The sequence below is a fragment of the Trichoplusia ni genome, chromosome 3 (assembly GCF_003590095.1).
Source record: "Trichoplusia ni isolate ovarian cell line Hi5 chromosome 3, tn1, whole genome shotgun sequence".
Classification (NCBI taxonomy): domain Eukaryota; kingdom Metazoa; phylum Arthropoda; class Insecta; order Lepidoptera; family Noctuidae; genus Trichoplusia; species Trichoplusia ni.
Genome location: NC_039480.1, coordinates 20,413,318 through 20,436,261, shown reverse-complemented (window position 1 = coordinate 20,436,261; position 22,944 = coordinate 20,413,318). Strand labels below are relative to the sequence as shown.

Below are 22,944 nucleotides of genomic sequence, written 5' to 3'. Positions count from 1 at the left end.
ACTCAGACTGTCTATAGAGTATGGACTATGTGTAGTCTCAGACGTTTATGTAAGTGTGTATTTTAAATATATCTCTAAGTGTACATTGTCTAGTCATTAAATAAAATCAGTTTTAAATATATTTGTGAGTTTTTTATTTAATTGTATTAAATCTCTCGTCTCGCGTCCTTTTATCCCAAACATGCAATCATGAATGTTTTATCTGATATTTAGATTAAATTAATCTTGACATCACGAATGTGATAAAATTGAATTTAACCGAGTATGGCGTGTCGCGGGTTCGATCCCCGCGTATGACAAGCATTTGTGTGATCTAGGAATGCTTGTTCTGAATCTGGGTGTCATTGTGCATGTGATATGTATGTTTGTGAAACCCCCCGCGACACAAGGATTAAATTCCTTAGGGAGACGTATTTAAAAAAAAAAAAAACTTGAATTTTTGTGAAGCAAGGCTTAAATTCCTTAATGCGATAGTCGTTAAAAAAGCCTTGACACCAGGTTATACTATAAGACATACTGAAAGAAGTAGCTAGGTCATTTCTTTTAAAATTATAATATTTATGCAGTTGTACATTGATTAAATGACACATGGCATTGCAAAAGTGGTCGACCTCCAAGAAATTGCATCAACTAAAGTTGTCTTTAAGAAATTACACTCTCTTCCGCATACGGTGTCTTTATTCTGAAAACTTATTATTGTAAAGTAGCTCTTCTCTCCTATTGCCGTGCCTGACAGAGTCCATGATTGTAACCACTCTTTATTTAAGACCAGCTGTTGCCCGCGGGCCTTTTTAATCCCACATAAACATGAAATCAGAACTAAAACTATCCTATGTGTTAATCCCGGTTATAAACTATCTGTGTGTCTAGGTTCGTCTAAATCCATTCAGTAGTTTTTGCGTGAAAGAGGAACAAACAACTATGCATACAAACTTGCGGGTTTATAATATGTATAACTAGCTGTTGCCCGCGACTTCGTCCGCGTGGTTAGAAGATATAAGTTATAATTTATACCTGCCTTCTATCTATCTATCTGCCTTCTATCTATCTTGTAGGATTCAGTCAACGTTTGCAATGTAAGCGCAAAAAATGTGTTTTTTTACGACCTCACATTAGAAACCTCAAAAATGGTAGCCTATGTGTTATTCTGATGTATAAGCTATATTGTGGTAAAGTTTCATTCAAATCCATTCAGTAGTTTTTACGTGAAAGAGTAACAAACATCCATACATCCATACTTACAAACTTTCGCCTTTATAATAGTAGTAGGATTAGGTCTGTAAAGTGTAGTAATCGATTGAGTATAGCTAGAAATACAAAATACAAAATGCTTACGAGTAAAGATTCATTTCTCGATAACCAGCCAAAGATGAAAGCTTAATCCAACCTCTTACTTAACCAAGTCCATTAGAAATAATACCATGTTAAATAACCGGCCAAGTGGGAGTCGGACACCTGACAATACGGGTTCCGTCGAAATAGGCTTAAAAAACAAATATTGACTTCACCAAAATTATGACCATTAACCAAGTTTAATTTTATAAAATAATATTTAAAGAAATTTCACTTTTCTGCCTATCATGGTTTCTTAGAGACAGCCTATACATACGGACAGACAGCGGTGTTTTAATAATTGGCTGTAGTAATCTGCTGGGGAGTTTTTTTCACCGTTTTTTTTTCTCTTATAGCAAAAGCATACAGCAGTGAAGGGTGGGTGAAACTGGGTGCGGTCCAGTGTAATGTGAGTTTTTTTTAATTGACATTCTCAAAGTTTTTTATACGTATTTTATTTTTCACACAACGCCATCTAGTCTCAAACTAAGCAAAGCTTGCACTATGAGTACTAGACAAGTGATACACATACTTTTATAAATCTAAATATATACATATGATAAATTCCACCCAGACGCAGAACAAATGATCATGCTCATCACACAAACATTTGTCTTGGGTGGGAATCGAACTTTCGGCCTCCGGTATAGCAGTCATGGCTACCAAGCACTAGACCATCAGGCCAGTAAGTGGTACTTAACTTGCCTAATTTAAATAAATGACTTTCGATTTTAATTGGGTTCCGTATATACCCTTTTGGTAAGTAATCCTAAAACCATTCCATATTCTAGTGACGAAACGGTTACAAAACGTAGCAATATGACGTAAACGTTGTGTTGCTAGTGTGGGTCTTAGCTAACAGAGAAACTGGCTGGTTGCAGAATAACCGTGTGACGTCACAGCTAGTGCTGGGATGAAACATGTCGATATATCGATAATTTTTTTATCATGGTGATTATTTTAATATTGTTTTTTTTTTTCAAAAAGGTGTCAAGAAATTTTAGTTAAAGGAAGACTAAAACTATAGTAGATGTTAATTAAACCTTCGAAGATTCGTAAATTTGGATTTAAATAGAGTGTACCTAATATTTATGTCACAATTGTAACAATATCAAATTGAAATAAGATTTAAGTTTTAAAAAAAATACGCGCAAATGTTATTATAAACTCTCTACAGAGATTATAAAATCATAAAAATTTCGAAAACGATTGTCACTTGAACAGACAAAGGAATCCCTACTAAAGATAACTTCTCTTATCACGCTGGTTTTTCTCAAAAACTTCAGCTACGTGAAGCAATCTGACATTATCTCTCGAATATTTGCGATAAGATCAATCACGGACTTTTGATGATATCGATATTGTGTCTACATCACTAGTAGTCGACCGTCGTGCCCTCTCTATCGGTGCGCGCGCACGCTGCCCAGCACTATTTGTTTACACGCCGTATCAACAATAACAAGTTATTGTTTAAATATTCTGTTTTTGTAAGATAGTGTTAATAGTGAAGTTATGAGATTCAGTTGTCAATATGGATGTTAAATATAACGGTAAGTTATATTTTTAATTATTTCTATCTATTTTAATTCACGAGAAAAATCAAGAACAGAAATGCGGTCATTTTTAATTGTTTAAATTTTTGTGTATAGAAATAAGGAGTTGATGCAAAAATCAAGTGCCATCCAAAACAAGAAACAGATGTTAGTCCTAATATAAATATATCGCTAAACCGAGTCATTGTTTAAAGGGGAAATCACTTTTTTATTGATCTAGTGTTTCATACCCAAAGGTTAGAAAAGGAACCCCGTCTGTTACCAGGCTAAATCTCATGAACCGTGATATCTAGATAGGTTAAATAGTGGTTTCTTAGGTTTACGCGAATGTTAGACATTGAAATGAAACTACTTTTACGTATTTTATCGCGTTTATAATATAAAATTAAACCGCGATAAAATCCGTAAAAGTAGTTTCATTTCAATAGATAGATATGTTAAAATTTCATAGCAAGGTCATATACTTAATGGGTGACTACCCTATTTGAGCGGAACCCTCAATCAAAGCACTAACCCAACTGTTTTATTTATCATTAGTTTGATATCGTACTGTCACACGACTGAGCAAAGTCCTCAACTCCTAGCGAGCGACAAACCACTTGTTTACAAGGTTTTACATTCAAATATTAATACTTAAAGACTTTTTATATGGAGAACAATGACAAACTTATATACCGGACAGAGCATGGGAAAAAACATACTACATCGTAAACAACTTTATATATTTACACTAGCGACCTGCCCCGGCTTCGCACGGGTGGACATTTATTTTTTAAGATTATTTTCCGGGATAAAATATAGCCTACACCGCCTACACGGATATTTCGGAAGAATCCCTCTAAGTAATGGTAAAAGAAATTTTGAAATCGGTTCAGTAGTTTTTGAGCCTATTCAATACAAAGATACAAAAATACAAAGGTTTCCTCTTTATAATATTAGTATAGAAGAAGGTATAGATTTAAACAAGTTACGATAATACTTCAAATCATCATCATCGGCCTAGCCTTTTCCCAACTATGTTGGGGTCGGCTACCAGTCCAACCGGTTTCAGCTAAGTACCAGTGTTTTACAAGGAGCGACTGCCTATCTGACCTCCTCAACCCAGTTACCTGGGAAACACGATACCCCTTGGTTAGACTGGCTGTCAGACTTTTTTCAGCTTCTGACTATCTGTAACGACTGTCAAAGATGTAGGAATAACAGCCGGGACCCACAATTTAATTAGTTAGAAAACTCCTATATAGTTAGAAAACTAAAAGTCGGTGATACTATATTCATCAATTCATCATGTGGAAAAACCGGTTTAATTAAATGCAACTTGGATTCGTAATTCTAAGAGTGTATTAGAAATAGGCTAAAGAAAAACTTTGTAATTGAAATTGTGTCAACCTTTTATTATTCTAAGATGTTTATATTGTGAATATTTTCTAGAAAATATAATCTGTAAATAAATCTACTGCCTAGCTATTACGGTGCAAGACATTTATTTGGGTAGGGCAGCCTAAAAATAATAATTAGGGACTATTTACCAAAAAGGTTTACTTACGAAAGTATTGACAGATGGAAACTTAATTCGTAAAGCCATTAGCGATAAAACCGAATTTCTTATCATGAAGTAAATTAATTAAAACCGGACCTTTGCTATAAGAACGAAAAAGGAGGTCCCATAACTTCACACAGACAGGTATATTACAAGTAGCAGAATAAGGCGAAGTCTGTAAAGTTATAGTTGATTCTTGGCAATTATGATCGCACGGATAGCCGAGTGGTATACTCGTAGGTTCCGCGCACTAACGCCAAACCCTCTGCCCGCGACGTGTCCAGGGCCAGATCTAGGGGCCCCGAGGCCTCGAGGCAACAAAGGAGTGGGGGCCTCCTTGGTTCAAGTTATTTTCTTTCAGTGGAAAATTTATCGAGCTTTTTTTAGATGCATAGTGTCAATAATGTGGGCTTCTACCGTGGTTTCACATTGGCACTGGCACTGGCCTAAAGTGTCTTATGGATAATACTGCACTGGACGTGTCGCGTTCGAACCCCTCGTAAGACAAACGTTTGCATGATCCACGAATTTTTGTTCCTGAGCTCGGGTGACTTTCTATCTGACTTGAATGTTTGTGAAACCTCCCGCGACACAAGGGTCAAATGATTTAGTACTGGACTATTTTTTTTAATATACTTGCCATGATTATTTCTTTCCTTTGCCCTGTTGGTGTAGGTGTCACCGGATAAAAGGGGTTTCAATCCGTGTGTACATAATTCATCCATAATAGAATTGGAAGAAATATGAACTGAGAACTTTAATATAAGGCTCAAGTGTGCGACAGTTTACAAAAAATCTTTGAATATTTATTTTCTTTGTTATGCACAGATTAAAAGGCATTCAAAAACAGGTTGTTTATGATAATGGCTATCATCATCAGGAACAATAAATAAAGATAAAAACACGATTACCCTTAAGAGGCGAAGTCATTTGTGTTTCGTATTGTCATCCTATTAATTGTTTACCATATTAATTTTATTATATTACTATCTCTCCCAGGAAAAGTTGTTTTGCCATACAAATGAGTTCTGGAGCAAAAGAGTGGAATGAAAAATAGATGTTCGATTCTAAGAATTACCTGAGCTCAAAATTTCATGAGAATTGGTCGAGTCGTTTCGGAAGATGGCAATGCAATTTACAACTATTATTTTTTATGATACAAATTGTAAGCAACGACCATCTAATAGTACATATCTCTTTATTTCCAGAGCCACGTGACACAAGCACGACCAGCCTGCACGGGCTATACACAGACTTCGACGGATGGGTGACCAGGTTTACCGCGCAGCATTATAAGAAGTAACTATTGTATCCTTCTTTTCCGTTTTATTACTAGGCTAATCTTTTTTTTTAAACAAACGACTTCAATATTAAGGAATTTAATCCTTGTGACGCGGGGTTTTCACAAGCACTTAAGTCACATACAAAGACACAAGATACCTACTAATATTTATAATATTTAATTATTTTTAACAACAAAACTAAACTAAATATTTACATTTTTTAAACTATATACATAATTTACAAAGCGTCAAAAAAGACATCTTCATCCGTTGTATGGCCATGCTAATTCTTTGAGCAAAGAACAGAGCAGCCTTCTGTTCATGGTTTATGAGACACAAGATTATTACATTCGAGGTTTAAACCCTTAACAAGTCAAACCAGAAGCAAAAACTTGGTGGAATTTCACATCAGACTATGACATTATCAGAATGTGTCGTCAATGCAAACCTCAACAGTTTTTCTGACTTGCCTTGACCTGTGAGGAGATCTGTCAAGAAGAAAATTTCGTTTAACTTTATTTACGTATTTTTTTCAGATCAACATGTCTCTCTCAAGAAACAAGTACGATGGATCTAATAAATACCGCTCACCAAAACGACGCCATCATTGAAAAAGATTACGTATTCAGAAACTTGCTGGCGAGGCACAGGCACACTCAACATACAGCCAGAAAGCCGTGGTTTGGCCTTTGTAAAGACCACGAAGGTTTTATTTTCTACGATCACGTATTTTATGGACTTTTAAATAAAAATGGCGACAGGCGGATAGTTTATCAAATAATTCGATCGAAATTATAATACTTTTGGAAGTCTGGACACAACATTGCCTAGACAGGTTCCGTTTTTAAAAAAAGCTAATGCTATTGAATCGTTCCAATGTTTTGAACTGACAAGTCAAAGTCACATCACTTTTCGAAAAGGAATGTCATTCTCATACATTTGATTAACTATTAACTTATTAGATGACGAATTTTCTATTCGTTAATATCTGTTAAGTTACTTTGGTGAATAACGCGAAGTCCTAGCAAATATGATGATTATTAAATCAAAAATATTTGTTTCTTGCCATGATGAATTTAAAAAATTAAAACAAAACCTTTGATTTATGTGATAATTATTTTTATGAATAATAGTTAAGATATTTTTTATTATGCCAAAAGGCTACAAAAGCCACTTAAAATTCTGAAATTATAAGTACAATCATTAAAATATAAGTTTTTATAAAACATGTTTAAAACCAAGAAAATGTAAGTACATATTTACTAGTATAATGATGAAATTGAAATACATGAAATAATATTATATTCCACAATTTTCACTTAACGCCATCTAGTATCAAACTAAGCAAAGCTTGCATTATGAGTACTAGACAACTGATAAGCATACTTCTATATTTCAAAATACATACATAATATAGAAAAATTACACCCAGACACCAGAACAAATGATCGTGCTCATCACAAAAACATTTGTCCTGGGTGGGAATCGTACCCACGACTTTAGGTATTAGGTATGGTATAGACCTGTCAAGTCATTTGACTAATTACCCGAATGCGTCAAAAGGAAGATAATGCTTATTATTATATAAGAGAAAACGTGAATTTTTAACAAATAAACTTAATAAGTTTATCTTGTTGAGGTCTTGTAAGCTCAATTAATGAATCAAAGAAATCGCTCTTACAAAGAATGAATTATTTTGTGGGAAAAACACAACTAGATTTATGTAAATAGGTAACTTAGAAATAAGATTGTAATTATAAATGTACAATTAAGTCAATTATGGTGCTAATAAATTCAGTTTTTTTTAATGAAGTACGTTGGTTTCATTTGAATCGTATTGTCCGTGGTAATTGTGGTTTTGTCCACCGTATTTTCCATTGAATTAATTAATTCCATCACAATTTCCACACAAAAAATTAATAGATTTGAAAAATCTAAATACCCACGTTTTTAAATGTCTATGATTTTCAATTTTATCAAAAGCGGTCACGCCGTTTTTTTAGTTGTAAATGGCATTGTCATCGAGTTTGAAGCTACCCCGAAAATTTCAGCCTTTGGTAACTGCCTCAAAGTTGAGTAGCAAAAATCCAACCGGGACGACAAACAAACAAATAAGAAAGTTAGTGTATAAAAACGGGGGAATAAATTAAATACTCCTTTTTGTGTCACGCATAAAAGTAAACAACACAAGCAGTAGGTAACATAAAAAAAACATTTTATAAGTCTATGTTATCAAACATTTAGGATTATTACAATCTCTACTAATATTATAAATGCGAAAGTAACTCTGTCTGTCCGTCTGTTACGCTTTCTCGTCTAAACCACTGAACTGATTTTAATGAAATTTGGTACAGAGATAGAGTTGACTTTGAGAAAGAACATAGGATAGTTTTTATCCCGGACGTTTGACGAGTTCTCTTGGAAACGCGATATAACCAACCTCGACTTGGGCGAAGCCGCGGGCGATAAGCTAGTAATATTATAATCTTTACAACATGTCAGTTGATTGTATATCATTTGACAGCTGTCCTTTAGTGCGACCCTGCGGTCGTTGCACTGATTGAGTACGAAAACAAGTGATGTTATTACTTATATCTAGTTTTATTTATTAACGAAACTGGTTTACAAAAATAAACAACAAATGTATACTAATGAATTGAATGTTTTATCGACTACTACCTACTGACTTTAAGGCCGTTGAATTATTGTACTTCTTTTAATTTGAAGTTTTATATTTTGTTCTAAATGGAACTTGGTTGCTTTAGATCGATAGTAGCGAATGAAAATGAGTACCTCGTGGCTAAACCATAACCGCATAAGTGATTCGATCACAGGTTAAGCTACGATTGACGCGGTTGGTCCGTATATGGGTGACCATCTTTGTCATAACGAGTTCCAAAGTGTTTCGGAAGGCACGTTAAATTGTGGGTCCCGGCTGTTATTCCTAGATCTTTGACAGTTGTTACAGGTAGTCAGAAGCTTGAAGTTTGACAACCACTAACCAAGGGGTATCGTGTTGCCCATGTAACTGGGTTGAGGAGGTCAGATAGACAGTCGCTCCTTGTAAAACACTGGTACTTAGCTGAAACCGGTTGGACTGGTAGCCGACCCCAACATAGTTGGGAAAAGCCAATGATGAATAGCGAATGAATAAAATCCGGATTACTGCAAGTCTAACCTCAGCACGGGATCCGCACGCAAGAAGAATCGTTCAGGAATCTTTTCACAGAATCCGGAGACAAAGGAGGCTATGTCTTTTAAAGACATTATAAACAAAATATTTTTCAATGTATACTCGAGCTCTTCTGTATCCTTTTGAACTAGAAAAAAAATATGATTTATTGTACACCATAGAATAATATAAAATAATATCAGTGAATCTAGAAACTTCAATTTGAAATATCCACACTAAATATGTTAGAAAATTGAAACACTTTAGCGTCCCAGATTTTATGTGGGGGCCACTGGAACTGGAACACTCTGGAACCGAGCAACTAGAGTCAGTAAATTAACGTTTTAAAAGTGCCTGAGAAACGGCCTATTTGAAATAAAAACTTTTTGATTTTGATTGACTTGACTCGGACTCGTTTTCTCGTTCGTTTCATTTATATGCCTAGGTATGAAGACAAATATCTATCGTAGGTAACTACCTACTTAAACGCTAAGATCAAGATAATATAATGTTTTCGACTTTGACCTGGGACAATAGAATTAAGTATTACAGATCCTGTAACACATAATCACTTCTAATTATCTCGATAATACTGCATTTTCCTCATTTAAAATATTTTTAACCGCTTGTCAGTCACAAATGTTATGAAATTGTTGCTTCGTCAAATAATTGTATGTTAATTATATATTTGACCCAATTTGTTATTCAATGATTGAGTAAGTATATTCGTGTGGAATTCTGCGCCATAGCCTTGAAGATAACAAATTTAAGAAATTAACTGTTAATGCAAATAATCTGAATTTAAGATCAAGTGAAATTTGTCTAGTAGTGACATCTAGTAACAAATTTAGAAAGCTGTTTTGTTAAGTTATGTAAAATGAACATAGATGGCGCTGTTGCTAGACGACTACAAAAAAACTATAAGCGCCATCTAGTATGTAATATTCAGAGTAATTACTTATTTGTTTATCGCGTAACCGTAGTAACAATTACTGGCTAAAACACAAATTTGTCTACGTAAAAAGTTTGTTTTTCTTTTTCACAATCTATGTACCAATAAATACAAAAAGGGATGCTGTGAATAAAGCAAAAAAAAAACATGGAGAACATGGTATAACAGTTTTTATGAAGCTAAAGTAACCTTTGTACCACCTAATCTGTGGAAAGAGTCTTAAATTGATAAAACAGTCGAGACATTTTTATGAAACATTGCTGATAAATGACGATTAAACACGCAAGGAAGACATAAGAGAGTACAAATATTACAATGACTCGCAAAAAAATATTACGACTATTATTAGATATGAATCAAGCTGGACTGGGCAAGGTTCAAGGTAGAACTTATTGGGTACAAGGAAATAAAACCTGTTACAGTAATTTTAATATGCGACAGAATAGTTTACAAAATAAAAGCGACTCTTCAATTAAAGAAAAAGCAGAAATAAATTATTCAGGAGGAATCTGTAACGCCCGTAACAAATTAACACGTTAAAATGCACTGCAAAAAATGCAAAACTAAATCGTAACTTTTTCGATTATTTTGCATGTTGTACATATATGCCAATTTTTTAACTCGATCCATTACCGCGAGCGCCCTAGAAGTCGTATAGTTGAAATTCGAATATATGCCAAGACGTCACAAAAATGATAACAATTTTGCCATGATATAGACAGAGAAACTGGAGTGTAATGTTTTATAGCACCTAAAATTAAGCAAGTTTAATATCATAGTCGGCCAAATCATGATATAGATGAGTAGGTATTTAGTTCGCCTAATGCCCTAATCATTAAGTCAGTAGGTACCTACAATACAAACACATATTATTATGGTGTGTTGCCTGTAAGTCAGTAGTTAGAAGCGCCGCGGCGCGGGCGCCCGTAAGAGAAGACAATAAACTTGTCAAACAATTCATTTTTTAATTTTTAGGCGCGAATCATTTCGAATAACTATTTTTAGGTTAGGTTCCATGTTTATTGGTTTATAAAGATAGGCTCTGATAAACCTAGTAATTACTTGATAACAATTCATGTTAAGATTATGAACTAAATTTATACGTACCTCTGCCAAAGCTGTGTTTTTACCAATATGAAGAGTAAAAAAGAATGGAATGTCAAGTCTCCGTGGGGAAATATCGCTTGTAAGTAATATTTTAGTGTTTATTTATGCTCTTAATACAAGTTTTATAATTTAAGGACCATTTTTTGTGATGATTTAGTCCTTAAAGTTTTTTAGTTGTCGTTGTTTACATTAAGCACTCTGGAGGTCGACGAATGGTATGAGAGAGTTAATTTGGGAAAAGGTAACTTGTAGTTCTGAGAAACATAAGAACCTCATTAAAATATTTTCTTTTTTATAATAGTTCAATATTTTGTATGAAACTTATTTACATTTTATGACAGCAGCTGTCAAACTATTAGACCTATAGTGATGGGACGTTTACTGAAATATGGAACACTGTTACTTAAAAAGTACTGTTACTGTTACCTTCACTATGCATTTGACAGGTACTTTCATTTTGAAAATTGGTCTCACGTAAATTTGAGGAGGCCCTTTTGTAATATCCACATTATGTAATTTTTCAGTGGTATCATGGGGTGATGCAAAGAATCCACCTGTACTATTAGTACACGGGTTCATGGATAGTGCGGCTACTTTTGCTCTTCTAGTGGAGCAACTACCTGATACATATTACTATGTAGCTTTTGACATTCCTGGTAAGAGTTAATGTAGTAAATACTAGTGTTAAGTTAGTAACAGATACATTTATCAAATAAATATAACATTTTCCTGTTTTTATGTGGGTTACTCTATTACAGGTCACGGTAAATCGGATCCCTTTCCACCCGGTTTAATAGTGTCTCAGATAACTGTTGTAGAAGTGATCCGTCTGATTGTAGAATACATGAAATGGGACAAATTTATATCCATCGAACACTCAATGGGATTTACCATAAGTAAGTATTTTTTGATTATTCAAACAGCTAAAGTGCCTTCGTCAATTTTTTCTGGGCTTGAGCAGTTTATTACATGCCAGTTTATTATTGTTGAGAAGAAAGTGGGAAGAACTCAACTTCTCTGCACCGTATTGTTCTTAAATAATTAAAGACATTAGAACGGTTTCAAAAAGAAAAATGTATCGAGGCAAAAACCTAAGGATTTTCAGTTAAATCTTAGCCTTTCTTAACCCAACTTGCCATCACTCGATGGCCCATTTTACATTGTTAGTCGGACTTAGCTAAATCTTTTTACTGTTTCCAGGTGTATTCTACAACCACTTGTTTCCTGGAAAGATAACTAGAATGGTACACTTAGACCCAGGCCCGCCTATATCTATGTTTTACTACTCTCACCATAAAGTTAGCTATTGGTACCAGTTTTTCTATGACTCCTATTACAGTGGATTTAAAAGGTAAGTTCAGAATAAAATTACTTTAGCATATAAATAAATAAATGCGGACAACATCACATACATTGTTCTGAACCCAAAGTAAGTTGCTAAAGCACTTGTGTTATGGAATTCAGATACAACGAAGGTACCACAAACACCCAGACCCGACCGGGGATCGAACCCGGGACCTCAGAGCTAGCGACACCTTGAAACCGGTGCGTACGCCACTCGACCACGGAGGTCGTCTAAATTATCTGGTTTTGTGGTCATATAATAATGTTTTCTTACCTTAATTTAATTTCTGTCAATGTCCACTAAATCGAAACATCAGTATGTCAGAAAGACTGAAATATATGTACAAATTTTTCAATTAAGCGCCATTGATCTAGGCTGAATCCTGCTCTACACACTCTACCCAGCAATGATAGGCTGACATTATGTTATAGTTTTACACATTATGATATCATTTTAGATGGAATGCAGGAAGTTCAAAGCGTTTAACTCTAGACGTGGCCGTGAACTTACTAGTAAGGAGTAGAAGTTTATCTGAGGATCAAGCTGAAGTGGTACTGTCCAGGTCATTGGTGCCTGTCGGTGATGGGAAGTTTAAGTAAGATATTTTTAAGGTTTTTTCCAAAAGATATAATGATTGCTCTATCTGTTTTGATCACTTGATGCTAATTTTTGTATAGTATTAGCTTGAGAGTGTACTATCGCAACATCAGTCCTTCTGTTGTGTTTCCCTCTGTATTTTCTTATCAATTTGCAAGCTATAGCTTATACCTATTAACCAAACTTTAAAACTCAGCTTTACAGTAGTAATATTTTGCAGATTATCTTGGGACACACGGATGAAGAAACTAGCTACAATACCAGTCTCAGAAGAAATACTATACACAATTATAACGCAACATGCACCTCCTTCGCTTATTATCGAAGCTGCAGAGAATAATTCGTCACCTCAGGGTAAAAAGTTTTCGAAAAACGTTTTGGAGAAATGTAATTTGATGGTCCCAGACTTTTATACGGTGACTGTGGCAGGAGGGCATGATGTTCATATTACAAATCCTGAAATTTTAACACCTTATATTGAGAAGTTTTTAAAATCCGACATAAAAGTTGTACAAGCATGGAAATCGAAATTGTGAAATAAACATTGTCATGAATTTGGTTGTTTGATTTTCTTCTTACTACTGTTTACATACAGTAGAGTGAAATCATGTTAACATAGAGAAAGTTTTTTACATCGTTATGAGGACTACCAAAAGTGAAATTAAATTAAATCAAACTTTATTTGTATTTATACGATGATACTCCCCCGAACCAATAAAGGTATAATGTACACTCAAATAAAATAAAACAAATAACTTTTTGTACTCTTTCCGAGTACAGTAAGATAATTACATATTTTTACAGGTCGATTGTTCAAATACTGAGCATTTGTGAGCATTACATTACACTTTCTGTACTATTTTTCATAATTCCGGTACTAGGTATCAGTAACAGTTACCAGAGCGTATTCCTAAGCCTTCCACTACTCATCAAACATCTGATTTTGACAGTCCATCTTGTCAAGATATAGAAGATCATGGAACGATAAATGTATTGAACTTTGATCGAAGTTTGTATGTTTAGCTTATTGCAAACTATGCATCTCTTTTACACCTGTACGAATGCAACAAGTATTACCCTACGTCAATATTGACAATGTTTAACATCATAAATATCGAAACAAACTGGAGACCAGGATACGAATACGATATTCTGTACTGTATATAATAAATATTAAGTGTCTTGATAACTTAATCTTTATTTATGTAAATCCAAAGGTTACGAATAATGCTAGATTAATTTGAATAAAACTAATAGACTGAATGTTTATAGGTTAAAATGTATACTTTTCGGGGTCTTTGTTAGGTTTTGGACGGTGCATATTTGAAATCAATAAAGTCGGACCGGGAGGCAATAACTAGTAAATCTAGACTTATAGGTCATTCTAGGGCGTTCCTGCGGGCCTTGCGACTAGACTGTGACTTCTGGACTATTTTGTGATAAAATGGCAAAAAAATTGAAATTTGAGACTGAATGGAAGATTCCTGTGCCTTGGGGAGAGTTAGTTTGTAAGTATTTATCCTTTTTTTCAAGTTGTTATATATTTTGATAACATAAATGAAATAATTAATAAAATCACAGAGTACCTAACTATAGTCAATGGGTAAACTATGTATTCACTCTTTGATACAGGAGTTATATATGTTTAGATAAAAGGATCCAAATAAGATGCTTATTGAGTCCACACTTATATAAAATACTAGGTTGAATTTGTCAGTCAAAATGTTTTGAATCACTTACAGTTTCTTATGACTTAAAATTGTAGCAAAGAATCAGTAGATACCTTTTAATGTATTGAGATTATGTGTATGTATTGTTGTAGTGAACATTGAAAAACAGTCAGTTTTTATGCTTGTTCTGGCTTGTGATCCATAGTCCATCTATCATCAAAAAGTCTGGTTAGGCAGTTAAAGCCAGCGGTCAGGCTAACTGCAAACTCCACTGAAATAATGATAGCAAATTCACAAAGGAAGAGATTCTTAATTTGTCTGTATTTTTTTAATGTTTTTTTTTTCATAACTTAGCCAGAAAAAATGGCTTAGTAATTTCTATTAAAAGTAGATTGTATGTATTTGTTGTTAAAAAAAAACTATTAATTCTGTTCCTCTCTTCAGTGCTTCGTTGTGGCAAGCCTGACGGTGAGCCAGTAATGCTGATTCATGGACGTCAAGACAGTTCTACTGTCTTTGCCCCGATCTTGGAGTACATGCCAGATAAATACAATTATGTAGCCCTGGACATGCCGGGGAATGGACTGTCCACACCTCTGCCAACTGGTGAGACAGAAATATATTTTATTTCATTTATTATTAGAGGTTTATTATATAAGAGATGTTGAATATATTAATTTATTATTAGAGGACTTTTATTGTGGTAGCATTATGCAGCATATCCAAAAAAAAATCTATATCAACAGACAAATCTGCATTACCGGGCAGTCATCTTCAATAACAGTAAATATCTTTAATATGTGCAATATCTACTACCTGAACATTTTCTCCTTTAGAATGAAGTCCATTTCAAGACTGCTCATTAAAGATCACTCTTAGTTTAGTTATAAGACTGAGAGATTGAAGAAACATATCGAAAACTGTTCATTTTATAGTACAGAATCAAAAATAAAAACTCCCAACATTGTTTTTTGTCTTTTGTACGCTGTGCACACTGAATACAATTGCAGGGGATAACTTTTTCCATTTCGACGATTATGGCAACACTACTGTGTTGGATGAGGCCCCTGTGGCTCAGTTACCTTACCTAGAGTTCACTAGACAGCGTCCATTATACCACCGCACTGTGGAGGACGGTGGTGAGTAAAGGAATAAAAAGCATGAAGGCCTTTTTGTACTGGCAACAGTAGCAATTTTTTTTTTGTTATGGCAACATTTATTTTTTACTACAAGGTTTTTTGATGATGCAATTAAGTTTGTATTCCAAAATTAAATTAAAAGGTTGTAATTGTTTATTTTAGGTTTTACGTCACTTTTTGCTTTTGTTGTAGTTTAATCATTTACTAGTAAAATAGATTTTTATATATAGTTACGTAATTAAGTTGGAGCTCTAAGTAGGTTGGCAATTTTTATTCCAGCAACATTGATTATGTTTTCAGAGTTACCCGTCATCCGCTTTTATTATTATGGTAGTTTTATTATTTATCTTGGTATTAGAATAAGAACTATTGTTGTTTTGTAACTTTCATGAAATTCCTTAACACTTTTATAAGAAAACGTTACTCATCGCGTCTTTATTAAATCAAACCTGATAAATACGCGTATTGCTGCGCACCGACAAATTGCGGTTGACGTAGCACGGCGGATTCCTCTCCCCAAAAAGGTGGGTGTCCATGAGGATACCCGAGCCTAACCGAAAGAAAAAAGTTCCCAGAGATATTCTGCCATCTCATAAAAAAGAATCTTGAAGATGAGGAATAGAGATCCGCTCTACGCCCTATATTGTTACGTCTCTACAACACAGTAATCTTTCTTTAAGGGGTATTGATATATAACCTTTATCAAAAAACTAGCTGTTGCCCGCGACTTCGTCTCCGTGGGTAGGAGATATAAGTTATGATTTATAACTGCCATGTTTTTTTTTTCACATTTTTAATTGTATCTTCGCTCCTATTTAACACCTTTGTATACCATGTTTAATGCAAATAAACGATTTATTATTATTATTAGTCGCAGCGTGATGGTTTATAGCCTAAAGCCTTCCTCGATGAATGGTCTATTCAACACAAAAAGATTTTTTGAATTTGGACCAGTAGTTTCTGAGATTAGCGCGTTCAAACAAACAAACTCTTCAGCTTTATATATTAGTATAGATTTAACATAAGGTATGCTAGAAAGAACCTAAAACCTTTCATCATCCGTCATCATCCAACTGTTTTCCGAACTACGTCGGGGTCGGGTTTCAGTCTAACGGGATTCAGCTAAGTACCAGTGTTTTACAAGGAGCGACTGCCTATCTGACCTCCTCAACCCAGTTACCTGGGCAACACGATACCCCTTAGTTAGACTGGTTGTCAGACTGTCAAGCATCTGACTACCTGTAACGGCAGACAGAGTTATGAATAACAGCCGGGACCCACAGTTTAACATGCCTTTTATGACAAAGATGGTCACCTATCCACAGACCAAACGCGTCAAGCAAAGCTTAACCAGTGATCCATTAACAATTAATGATGATAACTTATTACAAGTTAAGGCGTTAAGCATGGATGTGGCCATCCACATAGGGGAAGAGGACGGATATAGGGGAAGAGGACGACCAAAGAAACGATGGATGGATTGTGTGAAAGACGATATGGCTGTAAAGTGTGTTTCTTGTGAGATCACGGCCGATAGGAAGGTATGGAAGAAGATGACATGTTGCACCGACCCCAAATAAAATAATTGGGATAAGGGCAGGGGAATGATGATGAACTTATTACAAGTTTGCAATATGTTTTAGGTCCAAAGTTGACTCGGCTCCACTTCCTGAGCGCAATGGAGTTCGCTGTGAGCCACCTCGGATGGAACAAGTTCATCTTTATGGGGCATTCCATGGGTTGTGAACAGGGTAAGCTATACTTTATACAACTAACCCGGCGAAGAAGATAAATGGATCTGAAAGCAGCGCCACCTACTGTAATCCAATGCACACTTTATCCCATCCAAATCGGTTCAGCTGTTTAACAGCAGTTATGCACATACACATACACACGTATAGAAAAATTGTCTACGTATATTAACGCTTACCTGAGTAACGAAGACTCGCCATTTTGTAACGACTTCAAGAACCAGTATCTTAAGTAATTTAAGATTAATAGCATTACGTATATTCTGTTCTTCAGTCTAGCCAGAACTCGAGAGCGGCTGGACCGATTGGGCTTATTATTGTCCTGAAATATTCGTAAAAGTCCAAGAAAGGTTTAAACGGTAACAAAATATGGAAAGTTTGCAAAAAAAATGTATTTTTGTATGCATTGTTACCATCGACTGTTAGGCGGTACGTAGTTCCCCGTAACAGCTAGTAGTCAATCCTTACTAATATTATAAATGTGCAAGTGTGGATGTTTGGATGTTTGTTACTCAATCACGCAAAAACAGCTGAAGGGATTTAGATGAAATTCGGCATGCATATAATCATTGACATGGAAAAGAACATAGGCTACCTTTTATCCCGATTTTTGAAATAGTTCCCGAGGGAAAATTGAAAAGGTGTGTAAAAGCTATAAGATCACTAAGGGGATGTATTCTCATGGAAGCGGGGACCACCGAACGCTGTAAACTGAAGTCCACGCAAACTGAGTCGCGGGCAACAGCTAGTTAATAAAAAGTCCTATTCCAGGGTTATTCTACAACACAGTGTACCCTGGCCGCATCACTCGCATGATCCTGCTGGATGCAGTCCCGACCTTAATGCGAATGCAGATCACCGACCCCGCCGAGTTCCAACGGACTTACTACGACGAATACTATAAAAACTATGCTAGAGACAACTTTTTTAAGAAGGTAAATAGTTAACGGTAAGGAGGGTGAATAAAGGTGGAAAATTAAAATTAATATATAAAAACAAGTCTAAAAATCTAAGTTTTTAAATTCACTCCATTAAATTTTTGTCAAAATCGGTCCACCCGCCTTTATAATTGCAAATTGCATTGCCATCGGGTTTGAAGCTACCCTGTAAGTTTCAGCCTGCTAGCTTATCTGGAAGTGTCTCAAAATTGAGTTGCAAAAATCCGACTGCAATAAAACTGCAAACCAAACGTGTCGTCTGATTACACGCCGACTGCGATTGAACTGCAATTTTCAGTGGATTGCAGTCCCGTCTATCTAGAGCCTAATAACCGATCACAAAGCTATTATCTAGATGAAAAATGTTAAACCATTTACATAAAATTTAGACGTTTTTTTTTGTTATCAAATATTACACTTTACATTATTTTATACACTTTACTCGCATTTTAAAATTGTCTGGACTTTAAAAGAGACTGCGGCCCCTGAGTTTGTTTCGACATTTTCTCTCAGGGTAGCCAGATAGAAAATGTCGACTCCAGCGTTCTCAAAAAGACATGTAAAAGTGATGATATAATCCTATATACAGAATAAATGATTTCATTTAATTTCGCGCTCGCAGTGTCACACACGCACGTCGGCTATGAGCGCGCTGCGTCGTCTGCGAGACCTGAGCGAGGCGCAGGCGGGGCAGCTGCTCCAGAGGAACTTCCACCCGAAGACCAGCGAGGAGAAGAGGTATAAAACATTTTTTTTATCTAGCCAACTGTGTCCTACAGCTGGGCAAAGGCCTCCCCCAAATCTTTCCACGATTAACTGTCCTGGACCTCATGGAACCAGCCCGATAAAACATACACCTTAAAAATAACGACTCCCGCATTAAAGAATCGTATCGTGGGTGCTTTCAAAAACATTCAAGTCACATGCACAAAGACACCCAGATTCAGAACAAGCATTCGTGGGTCACACAAACGCTTGTCCTGCAAGTACGCGCACAGTAAGTTTGGCGTGATGATCTAAGCCACTCGGCTATCAGTGCAGTCAGGACAAGACAGACTGTACGGATAGTCGAGTGGTTTAGGTCACCACGCACACTGGGTGCAAAGTTTCCCGGGTTCAATCTCCGCCTACAAGCGGCGTACCCACGACGAATATTGGTGTAATGGATAAATGCTTGTGGCCTTCCTATCGGGCTATAAGAGTGCGGTAACAGAGAGTGCACTTGTGTGATATTATTATGAATAAATTATTTATAATAATGTTCTCAGGGAACAGGAACTTCAAGAGCAGCAGCGGCAACAGGCCACAGACGCTGGCTTCGATCGGATGATCGCGAGGATCAACCATCTGCGCGAAACTGACCCTGAGGGGTGAGTCCACATACCGATTAGGTTTACGCGCTACAACTGCAATCCAACTGCAAATTGCAGTTTGATGACACGACTCCATTAGAACTGCAAAGCAAAAGTGCAGTCCGATTGCACGCCGACTGCAATTGAACTGTAGTCGGACTGCATTCAGACTGCACTTGAGCTGACTGCAATTTGCGGTTGGATTGCAGTTGAAGTGCGATCCCTCTGTTTAGAGGCTTAACGTTCATTAGTGAATCCTAAAAGACACGTCTTTGGAGACTGAAGTAGGTTTTATTATTTAGTATTTTCCTTTTTTTTTGCTTATTTTCTTTTACGAGTATCCAACACCACGCCAATTAACTCTTTACCCGATGTACAGCGGGTCAATCCCCGTGAAGTACATATATTTGTGGTCGTAAAACAAACATTAGTCGATCATGAATGCCTTTTCTAAGGCTGAGTGACTTTTTCTTTGAAATTTGAAAGTTTCTCTCACCTCATAAAAAAACAATATTTCTTGAACTAGCTTAAAAAATATTGCAGAAGTTGCCAGATAAATAAAAGAGCCTGTCTTGTATCAAACCCTGTTACAGATACCTATCCTGGGACAATCGCTTAAAAAACCTAGCACCAACCAACTTTGGAAACGATTATTACTTCCAACTCTTTAAAACGGTGCCCCCAACACTACTAATCACAGCTAGTGATGGGGCAAAGCACGTGCCAAAGAAATGGCATAAAGGGGCATATGAGTTAGTCGATCGATTACGAACACTTAAGAATTTTCGAGAAGTGAAAGTTGTTGGTAGCCATGATGTGCATTTTACGCATCCAGAGAGGGTCGCGCCACATGTGATGAAGTTTTTGGTCGAAAATAATAACATTAGTAGTAAATTGTGAATGTGAGTTGTCAATTTTCTTGAGGTGGTGGGAATATTTTTGATATTTAAATATATTTTTGAAAGTCTGGTTAATTTATTAATGTTTAATGTTTATATGACTGCACGGATACGGTGCGAGACTCATTACGGGCTCGGTCTCGCAGGACAAGCATTTGTGTGATCCACGAATGCTTGTTCTGAGTCTAGGTGTCTTTGTACATATGACTTGAATGTTTGTAAACAAGAAAAATTAATCCCTTATCAGTATATTACTCTGATATATAATAATGTACAATTGTTGATTTAATGCCCTGAGGCATAGTCAAATAAAGTCTCTATGGACAATTGTAATTTTTTGACCACAAGTTTTGGCAAGAAATTTGACAGATTCATTTTTTATGACCAATATAACAACAACAGTGATTCTGGTTTTTATCAAAAATGAAGTAAAATGAAAAGAAATAATTTATTCTGCAAGTAGGATATATCATCACTTAAACATGTCTTCTTTGAGAACACTGGAGTCGACATTTCCTATCTGACTACCATGAGAAGAAATGAAACAAAATAGGAACGCGATACCAGTAGGTAACACTTTTTTTCTTTTGTTGCCATTTATTTATGTTAATCCTTATTTGATTATAAGTATAAAACATAACCATATTTTATCCGACAAATAATGTCTATGGTTACTGACCTATATTATAAAACGCTGGACGCTATTGCATGATAACTTATAAAATGGCGATTTATAAATACAATACAAAATTTTCTAACCATTATAATTATAATAGAGGTCACCACGCCAAACCCACTGAGCGCGACGTGTCAGAGGTTCGATCCGCCCCTTACGTAGGACAAGCATTCGTGTGATCTATAAATGCTTGTTCCAAGTCTGGGTGTCTTTGTGCATGTGATTTGAATGTTTGGGAAACCCTGCACGACATAACTAAAAAAATATACAGGGTGTCCCAAAACTCAACGATAATCTGAGACCGGATGAAAGGCCAAGTGATAACAGATCAGGGAAAAAAATGAATAAAAATCCATATCATATGCATCGTTAATGAAGGTCCCGAAATTAAAAAATCGGAGCGAAGTTGTTACATTGGTGATTACAGGATTTAAAAATGCGACGAGGGATGTCGAATTTCAACTTTTTAAATGTCTCTTATCGCTGAACTTAGTGATATGGATTTTTAATTCCCTGATCTGTTATCACTTGGCCTTTCATCCGGTCTCAGATTATCGTTGAGTTTTGGGACACCCTGTATATTGCTTTTAATGGATTTTATACTTGTTATTTATGTCTTAGGTCTCTAGAAGAACGCATGTGTCTTCTATTGGGCGAACCGGGACTCTATGAGCAGAACCTTTTTACTGATAACTTTTAAACTACTTTAGAATATTCGAAATTGTACTTAATGTCTGTACCCTTAAAGTCGTATTTCGGTAATCTGTTTTACATATTTTTTCGTTTAACTATAGGTGTTTTGACAATAACAATCTGTTTAGTCCGTCAGATTGATTTCCCAAATATATTTGATACATAATTTTAAAGACATATCTTTGTATTTTTTGGTGTTCATAAAAGGTAAAAATGCGTGTCGTTTTACCCAGCCTTCATCCCTATTCTATTTACTATAGGTACGTGTTTGTGTCACAGTACCTCCTAAAAGGCTGTTTCGATTAATATGTCTTTCTTAGGCGTTTGTGTGGCGCCCTCGATGGTTTATCACAAATCAACCCGGCCGAAACAAAATCGCCGGATTAGCTACTAATGAGTGAAAAGGATCGTAGGCAAGTCTTCCATTAAACTTTTTTATTATTTGACGTGTCATACTATTATAGTATTCCTACTTCATATTAACAGAAATTCTTATTTATTTTTAAGTGTAATTTTGAGGATCGGCGATTTTTTTTTGTTACCTCCGTGTTCGAGTGGCGTACGCACCCGGGACCTCAGAGATAGCGACACCTTGAAACCGTCAAGGTGTCGCTATCTCTGAGGTCCCGGGTTCGATCCCCTGTCGGGCCAATGTAAAAATTCACATTTCTACATTGTCTCGGGATGGGTGTTACCTTGTGTGTGTGGGTGGTACCTTCGTTGTATCTGAATTCCATAACACAAGTGCTTTAGCAACTTACTTTGGGTTCAGAAGAATGTATGTGATGTTGTCCGCATTTATTTATTTATTTATATTTATTTTATTGAATGAATTTTATTATTGGTATAGGTCAACTCCACGCTTAGAATAAGCATTTATATCAGTCATAAATGCTCGTTCTGTGCCTGGGTGTCTTTGTGTATGTGACTTGAATGTTTGTGAAA

At 35.7% G+C, this 22,944-nt stretch overlaps 3 protein-coding genes across 4 annotated transcripts; all 3 read left to right on the top strand.

Annotated features, from left to right (window-relative positions):
- Positions 1 to 2,699: 2,699 nt before the first annotated feature.
- On the top strand, positions 2,700 to 7,058 carry LOC113492371. Its single transcript, XM_026869852.1, has 3 exons — positions 2,700 to 2,882; positions 5,634 to 5,724; positions 6,245 to 7,058. Exons 1-3 carry the CDS (start codon positions 2,864 to 2,866, stop codon positions 6,504 to 6,506), a joined length of 372 nt encoding a protein of 123 aa, XP_026725653.1. The 5' UTR covers positions 2,700 to 2,863; the 3' UTR covers positions 6,507 to 7,058.
- A 3,672-nt stretch (positions 7,059 to 10,730) lies between these two features.
- LOC113492370 (serine hydrolase-like protein 2) lies at positions 10,731 to 13,435 on the top strand. Its single transcript, XM_026869851.1, has 6 exons — positions 10,731 to 11,018; positions 11,464 to 11,595; positions 11,698 to 11,835; positions 12,140 to 12,290; positions 12,742 to 12,879; positions 13,102 to 13,435. Exons 1-6 carry the CDS (start codon positions 10,967 to 10,969, stop codon positions 13,415 to 13,417), a joined length of 927 nt encoding a protein of 308 aa, XP_026725652.1. The 5' UTR covers positions 10,731 to 10,966; the 3' UTR covers positions 13,418 to 13,435.
- A 399-nt stretch (positions 13,436 to 13,834) lies between these two features.
- On the top strand, positions 13,835 to 22,563 carry LOC113492369 (serine hydrolase-like protein 2). 2 transcript variants are annotated; one of them, XR_003400492.1, is made up of 8 exons: positions 13,835 to 14,389; positions 14,996 to 15,157; positions 17,334 to 17,441; positions 18,213 to 18,376; positions 19,002 to 19,117; positions 19,648 to 19,749; positions 20,325 to 21,200; positions 21,928 to 22,563. XR_003400492.1 is itself a non-coding variant. In XM_026869850.1 (7 exons), exons 1-7 carry the CDS (start codon positions 14,326 to 14,328, stop codon positions 20,629 to 20,631), a joined length of 1,023 nt encoding a protein of 340 aa, XP_026725651.1. In that variant the 5' UTR covers positions 13,835 to 14,325; the 3' UTR covers positions 20,632 to 21,537. The 2 variants fall into 2 exon arrangements, 1 of the variants encoding a protein (XP_026725651.1); XM_026869850.1 differs by lacking the exon at positions 21,928 to 22,563 and having other exon boundaries at positions 20,325 to 21,537.
- The last annotated feature ends 381 nt before the right edge of the window (positions 22,564 to 22,944 follow it).

Bases quoted from the DNA above. Each gene is read 5' to 3' on its own strand.
- LOC113492369 (XM_026869850.1), top strand. From the start codon at position 14,326: ATGGCAAAAAAATTGAAATTTGAGACTGAATGGAAGATTCCTGTGCCT. The intron at 18,377-19,001 runs GTAAATAGTTAA...TCGCGCTCGCAG, and splicing joins GAGACAACTTTTTTAAGAAG to TGTCACACACGCACGTCGGC. The intron at 19,750-20,324 runs GTGAGTCCACAT...ACCCTGTTACAG, and splicing joins CGCGAAACTGACCCTGAGGG to ATACCTATCCTGGGACAATC.
- LOC113492371 (XM_026869852.1), top strand. The intron at 5,725-6,244 runs GTAACTATTGTA...TATTTTTTTCAG, and splicing joins ACCGCGCAGCATTATAAGAA to ATCAACATGTCTCTCTCAAG.
- LOC113492370 (XM_026869851.1), top strand. From the start codon at position 10,967: ATGAAGAGTAAAAAAGAATGGAATGTCAAGTCTCCGTGGGGAAATATC. The intron at 11,596-11,697 runs GTAAGAGTTAAT...ACTCTATTACAG, and splicing joins TGTAGCTTTTGACATTCCTG to GTCACGGTAAATCGGATCCC. The intron at 12,291-12,741 runs GTAAGTTCAGAA...ATATCATTTTAG, and splicing joins TATTACAGTGGATTTAAAAG to ATGGAATGCAGGAAGTTCAA.